Genomic DNA, 8878 nt, shown 5'->3' with positions numbered 1-8878 from the left:
GGTGCTCTCATGCATGTTTCATTGTTATTTGCATCAAAGCAAGCTTAGAATTAGTTTAGCTCGTCTGGTAGGCTCGTGTCACTGGGCAGCTCTCGGCTGTGATTCCCCTTGTATTCTGTAATGGTTTGCAAGCCCTTCCACATCTGACAAGCTTCAGAGCCGGTGTAGTAAGATTCGATCCTAGTAATGTATTGATGCTTTGCCTGTATGATGGTTTGTTGGAGGGCATAGCAGGGATTTCTTATAAGATTCCGGGTTAGAGTCCCGCTCCTTGAAAGCGGCAGCTCTAGCCTTTAGCTCAGTGCGGATGCTGCCTGTAATCCATGGCTTCTGGTTGGGGTATGAACGTACGGTCACTGTTGGGACAGACATCATCGATGCACTTATTGATGAAGACAATGACTGATGTGGTGTTCTCCTCAATGCCATCGGAGGAATCCCAGAACATATTCCAGTCTGTGCTAGCAAAACAGTCCTGTAGTTTAGCATCTGCTTCATCTGACCACTTGTTTATAGACTGAGTCACTGGTGCTTCCTGCCTTAATTATTGCTTGTAAGCAGGAATCAGGAGGATAGAATTATGGTCAGATTTGCTAAATGGAGGGCAAGGGAGAGCTTTGTACACATCTCTGTGTGTGGAGTAAAGGTGGTCTAGAATTTTTTTCCCTCTGGTTGCACGTTTAACATGCTGATAGAAATGAGGTAAAACTGATTTAAGTTTCCTGCATTAAAGTCCCCGGCCACTAGGAGCGCCACCTCTGGATGAGAGTTTTCCTGTTTGCTTATGGCAGTATACAGCTCATTGAGTGCAGTTTTAGTGCCAGCATCGGTCTGTGGTGGTATGTAGACAGCTACGAAAAATACAGATGAAAACTCTCTTGGTAGATAGTGTGGTCTACAGCTTATTATGAGATACATGAGATACTCTACCTTAGGCGAGCAAAACCTTGATACTTCCTTAGATATCGTGCACCAGCTGTTGTTTACATACATGCAAAGGCCCCTGCCCCGTGTCTTACCAGAGGCTGCTGTTCTATCCTGCCGATAGTGTATAACCCGCCAGCTGTATGTTCTTAATGTTGTCTTTCAGCCACGACTCGGTGAAACAGTTTTTAATGTCCCATTGGTACTATATACGTGCTTTTAGTTTGTCCCATATATTTCCATTGAACGTTAGCTAGCAAGACAGAAGGTAAAGGCAGATTAGCCACTCGTCGCCTGATCCTCACAAGGCACCCTGATCTTTTTCCGCGAAATCTCAGTTTCCTTCTTCGACTAATGCCGGGGATCTTGGCCTGATAGGGGGGCTGTCCGACTCTTTGAAGAAAAATTATTTGTCTAATCTGAGGTGAGTAATCGCAGTTCTGATGTCCAGAAGCTCTTTTCGGTCATAAGAGACGGTAGCAGCAACATTATGTACAAAACAAGTTACGAACAAAGCTAAAAAAACGAACAAAATAGCATGGTTGGTTAAGAGCCAATAAGATGGCAGCCATCCCCTCCGGCGCCATTATCATACTAGGCGGCGTGGCGCTTTTGTTATCAAACTTTGTCATCAAAGTCTGGCATTCTCTGGATTTATGGTGGGTACTTAAGAAAAAAAACACTCCATTGAATAGTAGGCAACTGGTTGCTTTGCACTGCTTGCAGTTAGTGACTGATTCCTTCCAAACGACTCATTGTGGAATTTGCGATTTCCAACTTGTATAATCTTTATGTCCAATGGTCAAAGAGCACCGATACCTTTTATCTATAATTTATTTTCATATGACAAGGATTAAAAAGGATTTACCAGTAGATTTTACATTTACATTTACGTCATTTAGCAGACGCTCTTATCCAGAGCGACTTACAAATTGGTGCATTCACCTTATGATATCCAGTGGAACAACCACTTTACAATAGTACATCTATATCTTTTTTTTGGGGGGGGGGGTTAGAAGGATTACTTTATCCTATCCCAGGTATTCCTTGAAGAGGTGGGGTTTCAGATGTATACGGAAGGTGGTGATTGACTCCGAGGGAGCTTGTTCCACCATTGGGGTGCCAGAGCAGCGAACCGTTTTGACTGGGCTGAGCGGGAACTGTGCTTCCGCAGAGGTAGGGGGCCAGCAGGCCAGAGGTGGATGAACGCAGTGCCCTTGTTTGGGAGTAGGGCCTGATCAGAGCCTGAAGGTACGGAGGTGCCGTTCCCCTCACAGCTCCGTAAGCAAGCACCATGGTCTTGTAGCAGATGCGAGCTTCAACTGGAAGCCAGTGGAGTGTGCGGAGGAGCGGGGTGACGTGAGAGAACTTGGGAAGGTTGAACACCAGACGGGCTGCGGCGTTCTGGATGAGTTGTACATATAACGTGATTGGATGTCATTTTATCTGTGGCCAATGACCTTGAGCCTTCTTGGCTCAAAAAAACATGGAGGCACTATCTGAACTTCCCACAGGTGTTTTTTTTGCTAGTGGTGTGCCCTAGTGAACACGACCCTGCATTTTTACCTTGGAAGTTCCCCTTGTAATATAACTCGATGGGTGTTGTCCAAACACTTAAAAGACACACCCTATCCCCTCAGCCCTCAAATTAAGTGGATACTTCTGATGATGTGCCATGACGTCTGACGAGTATACACTTACAGGGCAACGGGTGAGGGAGGAAGGAATGATTTTTAAATGGACCACCCTTGGCCGGAAATTCGTCACTCGCTTATCCCACGATGATTGTATTTTCAGCCGACGGTAGCTTGCGGGTGATTTATATGCACTACAGTCAATTATGAGTGCATTTCTACTTATATTAATTATATAATTATGAATATACATCTACTGTATGACAGCTAGCAAATGAATTAGCTAACTAGCGTTAGCCTGCCTAGCTGGATCTTCTGAAGAAAGAAAATGTTTTCCAAAAGATAACCAAACAAAAACATATTTACTTTTTATGTAGTAGCAACATTTCTAACTTATTTGCATTCGTTTTTACTTCCACTTATATGTTGACTTCTCCATTGATGTTGTTTTTAAGTTTTCGCTGACTTTTCTTAGCGGATGTACAATCGAATACAGTTATGTGGAGTTTCAGGCCCCAGAGTGAACATAATTGTACACTCTCAAAGCCGACTAAAAACGAGGGCTGAGGGGCTGCAAACTTCCCTTGCTTTGCTAATTATTTGGGCCACCCACCAAGATGGCAATGGGCATTTCCCCAAGGGCATAAAGCGAGGGTAAGTGGACGAGGTTGTGTCTTTTAAATGTTTGGACCACAAACTATGGCAGGACACAAGGGCTGCAATTCTAGATGTCTACCCTTACTGAGGACCTAAATTCGTGATGACATAGTGTCCCCATGAGTGACAGAACACTGAGCCAATCACAGCGCAATGCTCCTATTTATTTCTGGCTCCCCCAACAGAAATCACTGATCTAGGCTGAAACACCTGCATGTTGGAGCTGCCTTCCTCAAGAAAACCAAAGAGAGACCATGTGTGTATGCGGCTTTATTAATTCAATGATATATTTTACATTGTTTGTTTGTGTAACAGTGTAGGTTCCGTCCCTCTCTTCGCCCCAACCCGGGCTCGAACCAGGGACCCTTGCACACATGAACAACTGACACCCACGAAGCATCGTTACCCATCGCGCCACAAAAGCCGCGGCCCTTGCGATGCAAGGGGGAAACCCTACTTCAAGTCTCACTAACTAGCCATTTCACATCGGTTACATTTGCAAAATGTGACAAGTATTAATGCCAAAATAACAAGCAAAACAGGCAACCCACCCCCAAAAAATACAAAAACGGCCCAGAATGACGGGTCTGATCAAGAGTCACTCCAGCCGAAAGAATGAAACCAGGCGAACGGTGTGTGGAATATTCTACATTTGTTCGTTGTGTTGACGAAATCCTTCTGAAAATAGTCATCTGACTACGGTTGTTATTCTTCACTTCCCTCTAGCCCTTTTCTATACCAATGTCACGATGATTCAGTAACGAAACACATTTCTTTTAAATTGTTTAATGTTGAGTAAGCAATGCCTGAAACGAAAGTAACTTTATATAAGTATCGATTCGCTCTTACCACCGGCCCATCCCTTGTGGCCCATCCCTTATGGGCCACCTGAATAAACTATTATTTACGAGTCACTATAATATAAAAGGGTACTTCATTTGACGGCAGACAGGATGATTTGAGAGACTATTTAGGATTTTGACAGCTTCGACGTCGTTATGCAGTCCTCTTTGGTAAGATCATATTCCATTGCTCAGTTGTTGATTTTATATCATTGACAAACGATTGTTTAAAAAACGGTTTCGGAGAGTATTGCTATTATTTTAAACACAAAGTCAAGTCATTCATTCATAATGAAGATATCATACATTGATTAATGGTACTGATTTGACTAACTGTACTTTGCTTATCCAGGGTATGGGAGCAGTGTCTGGTGATACCATAGTATTCTTTGATTTGGAGACTACCGGATTAGGTATTGTACAAAATATATACCCTTGTTTTTAATATTGTTAGGTTGATAGAGTGCTTTACTGTTTTATGTTAAAAGCCGCTATAATAAAAATTGATGTAGTAGACTTACAGTAGTCTGAGGGTAATAACCAGTGGTGGGAAAAGTACCCAATTGTCATACTTGAGTAAAAGTAAAGATACTTTAATAATCCACGATTAAAATTAAAGTCGCTCAGTAAAATACTACTTGAGTAAAAGTCTTTAAAGTATTTGGGTTTTAAATACAGTATACTTAAGTATCAAAGGTAAATGTAATTGCTAAATGTATAGTTAAGTATCAAAAGTAAAAGTATAATTAATAAAAAATTCCTTCAGCAAACCAGACGGTACAATTTCCGTGATTTAATATTTTTTTTTTTAAGGATCGCCAGGGACACACTCCAACACTCAGACATAATTTACAAATAAAGCATTTGTGTTTAGTGAGTCGGTCAGATCAGAGGCAGTAGAGATGACAAGGGATGTTTTCTAGATAAGTGTGTGAATTGGACCATTTTTCAGTCCTGCTGAGTACTTTTGGGTGTCAGGGAAATTGTATGGAGTAAAAAGTACATTATTTTATTTAGGAATGTAGTGGAGTAAAAGTTGTAAAAAATATATAAATAGTAAAGTAAAGTGCAGATACCCTAAAAGACAACTTAGTACTTTAAAGTGTTTTTAATTTAAGTACTTTAAACCACTGGTAATAACTGCTTTGTTGTTGTTGCATTTCCCCTTTTAGTAGTAGACTATACACACAAAGTATTGTAAATGTTAGAGCTAAGAAACCCTGTATACATTACAATTCAGGAACTTTCTTTGGACTACTTTTAAAGCATATTTGTGACAAAGATGTGCGTGGATGTTAATAATAGAGTGACAATTTGATCCCTGCTTTCTCTATTAACGAAAGTGATGTGTGAAAACGAGTTCCTGATGTTGTGCAATATCTACTGGCTCACCTGATGGTCCAGGATAGCTATGTTCTCATATTTATCATCAATAAACCATATTATTTATGAGCCATTCACAATAGCAAAAATCAACGTAGCCTTAACAAGCCATTGGAAATAGAGCAACACGACACATGAGCCTGTGCTGGTATTATGATAAGGTATTATTATGAACTGCACACTATGGGCCCGATTTAGATTTAGAAAATGTACGCCTTTCCTATGCACTTCTCAGTAGCTCGTATTCAGACTTAACTTATGTAGGTGCGTAACGGGGTTTCAGGCGTGGTTCCCTTGCGTTCGCTGAATAAATGTAATTCAACCACTGACAACCCTCCCACTTGCTGGCCATCAGATTTTCATGTGGAGTTTTTATTCAGTAGGGTTTATTTATCTAGAGCCATCCCTTTAACTTTGGTGTACCTTTAATTAGAATTTGTATCGACAGACTCATATACTATAATATATGGAATGGTTCCGAATATTAGGGATACATTTTTAATGATTTTTTTCATTTATTTTACCTTTATTTAGCTAGGCAAGTCATTTAAGAACACATTCTTATTTACAATGACGGCCTACCTCGGCCAAACCCGGACGATGCTGAGCCAATTGTGCGCCGCCCTATGGGACTCCCTATCACGGCTGGTTGTGATACAGCCTGGATTAAAGAAAGCCACGTAAAGACATGCATATTCTTCTTCTTGACAGCACCAATTGGTAGATTAAAAAAATACTCTGATCTTGTATTTAGGGTTCGGACAGTATTCATGAACAATACAAATAAATAAAAAATTGGAAAGTTTTTACGAACAAAATATAATGGTGAATCAAAAATAGTGTTTTGATTCATCCTGAAAGTTGCCATATTCAATTGTTCAACTCTTGAAATATTGGAAGGTGAGAAAAGTGTACAATAGGGGTTGAACAGTAGTCCTATAAATCTACCCAAATAATACTAATTCCTCCCTAACCATGGAACGGTGAGGATAACGGTCCTGTACAGTCGTCAGTTATAAATGTAAGGAAACGAACACTAAAGAGACAGTTATAAATGTACTGTGTGTATAGTGGCTAATATTTAGCATGATACAAATTGGAGAAAATAAATACTGTGAAAAGTCCAGACAATTATACTGAACCAAAGTATGAATGCAACATGTAAAGTGTTGCAAGGATCTGTACATAATTCCTGGAAGCTGAAAATGTCCCTGTTCTTCCATGACCTAATGAATGTATTTCAATGGATCGATTTCCTTATGAACTGTAAATCAGTAAAATCGTTGTTTATATTTTTGTTTCATAAACGTCACTGTGGAAAAGGTGATATGTTGATATGCTTCTGTTTGCTGCCATATGACTGGTTTCACATTTGTCTCCAGCGATCATAAGGCTATATTTACAATGCCCTTATCCAAACGGTTTAATCATTTACCTAGCTCTTATCAATAGTAAATTACAGTGCATGGATAATGGTGTTATTTCTATTGGGGGAAAAAAGGAAAGTAGATATTATTCCACTTGGAACAGACAGGTTGCTCGACTTTATTCATCGTGTGTAAAGGTGGTGGAAATATGAAGTAATGAAGTCAAGGTCAGAATACGGTGTATCTGTGGACATTCATTTGATCTCCACCCCAAACCAATAGCGGGTGAATAGCATCACCTCTTGCTTAAGTTCAAGGTCAGAAATAAGTGTAGGGGAAAAAAGTGCATTAAAAAGGGAATTATGTTCCATTTACCTGCAATTTACCTCAGGTCAAAATTCCACGTCTATTAGAATACAGGTGTTACATTAATCATAAATGTTTTTTTACACAGAACCAAAACGTCTTCTCCTACAGGGACAGCCGAGGCACACTTTATTGTTTTAGTTAGCACCTTTGTTCATATTTTACATGTGAATCCAGCCTTGTCACAATACTGGCAAGTATTAAACCTACTAACCAATAACCCTAACCCCTCCTAACCTTAACCCAACTGTGAATAGAGTTTAACAGGGCATAAGGGTAAACGGTACTGTCCTTTAAATGTGACGGAATCTCCATCTACCTCCATAGACACATCCATGTGTGACATCATCCAGCTGTCGGCCATCAGCGGGGAGAGGACATTCAACGTGTACGCTGTTCCTCGTTGCAACATGACTCACAAGGCCTCCAGCATCACAGGGTTCACCGTCAGGGACCCCCAGACCCTGCTCCTAAATGGTCGACAGGTGGACACCATCCCCCTCAGGGAGGCCCTCACCTCCTTCATCTCCTTCCTCCGCTCCTTCCACAAGCCCCTGCTGGCGGCCCACAATGCCCGGCGCTTCGACTGCCCCGTGCTAGCTAGAGCGCTTGTTGAGTTTGACCTTAAAGCTGAGTTCCAGTTAGCAGTTTCTGGTTGCTTGGACACGCTCCCGTTGGCGCGAGAGATTCTGAAGGGACGTGGACTCCAGAGTTTTCGGCAGGAAAACCTTGTTCGGATAGTGGTTGGCATCTCCTACGAGGCGCATAATGCCTTGGAGGATGTGCGGGCACTGCAGAGGCTCTATGGTGCCCTCAGACCCACGCTAGAGCAGGTCCTCAGGCAGAGCTTCACCCTGGACACCATGGCAGAGCCAGCACCCAAGCAGCCCCCTGCAGCCAAGGCCTAGGGGTCCTGTAAAACTTCAAACAGGAAGTGAAGATCACAGAGGGACCCAAAGGGGGCACCACAGGCCAGAGGGATGCAACTCTTATGATGGATAATGGTTGTAAATGAACCTAAATGGGCATGTAAAAAAATAAAAAAATAAAAAAACATTCACATGTTGTGGAGTTATAAATTACAGCCGCTCATTTAAATAATTGAAGGTTCTGACTTTGTGATGGATTGTAATGTGTTTGTGTAATTGTTTTAAATTCAATATGTTTTCAGAAAATAAAGCTGTAATTTTTTTTGTAACACTTCAACTTGTTAGGGGAATTCAACCAGAGATTGGTTAGAACAGTTACCTGCTACCCTCCCAGGGTAAGTGTTAGCCATAGCATTTACAAAGAGATATCTATGAAACATCTTAGAATAGGGAGTGCTGATTTTATGATCAGGTTTGCCTTTTTAAATCACAATGAATAATATTACATGGAGAGGGGACCTGATCCTAGATCAGCACCACTACTCTGAGATGCTCTCCTTTCCAAATTCTACTTTACCAATAAAGTTATGGGCTTGTTACATTTGTTGAGGAATAAAAGTACATTCAAAAGGTGCGTAGTGGGCTAGAAATTTACCTTTTTTTGAGGAAAGATTAGAACCTGTGAACTTCTGGGCCCTATCCCACTGCGTTCACTGTGACAGTAGGGGGAAGTGCACCACCCTTGTTATTTCACGTATTTAAAGAGACACTAACGTACTCATGCAGGACAGAAGCAACATCGCTGCTCCCAGTGTGGGAAGAGTTACACACCCTCT

At 41.3% G+C, this 8878-nt stretch overlaps 1 protein-coding gene across 1 annotated transcript; it reads left to right on the top strand.

The window, feature by feature from the left end:
• Positions 1-3846: 3846 nt before the first annotated feature.
• LOC106591310 (uncharacterized) lies at positions 3847-8231 on the top strand. The gene is made up of 3 exons (XM_014182522.2): positions 3847-4228; positions 4410-4470; positions 7501-8231. The coding sequence occupies exons 1-3, from the start codon at positions 4214-4216 to the stop codon at positions 8079-8081; spliced, it is 657 nt and encodes a 218-aa protein (XP_014037997.1). The 5' UTR covers positions 3847-4213; the 3' UTR covers positions 8082-8231.
• The last annotated feature ends 647 nt before the right edge of the window (positions 8232-8878 follow it).

This window comes from Salmo salar, unplaced genomic scaffold, assembly GCF_905237065.1.
Source record: "Salmo salar unplaced genomic scaffold, Ssal_v3.1, whole genome shotgun sequence".
Taxonomy (NCBI): domain Eukaryota; kingdom Metazoa; phylum Chordata; class Actinopteri; order Salmoniformes; family Salmonidae; genus Salmo; species Salmo salar.
The sequence above is the reverse complement of the archived record's forward strand: the minus strand, read 5'-3'. Positions and strand labels throughout refer to the sequence as shown.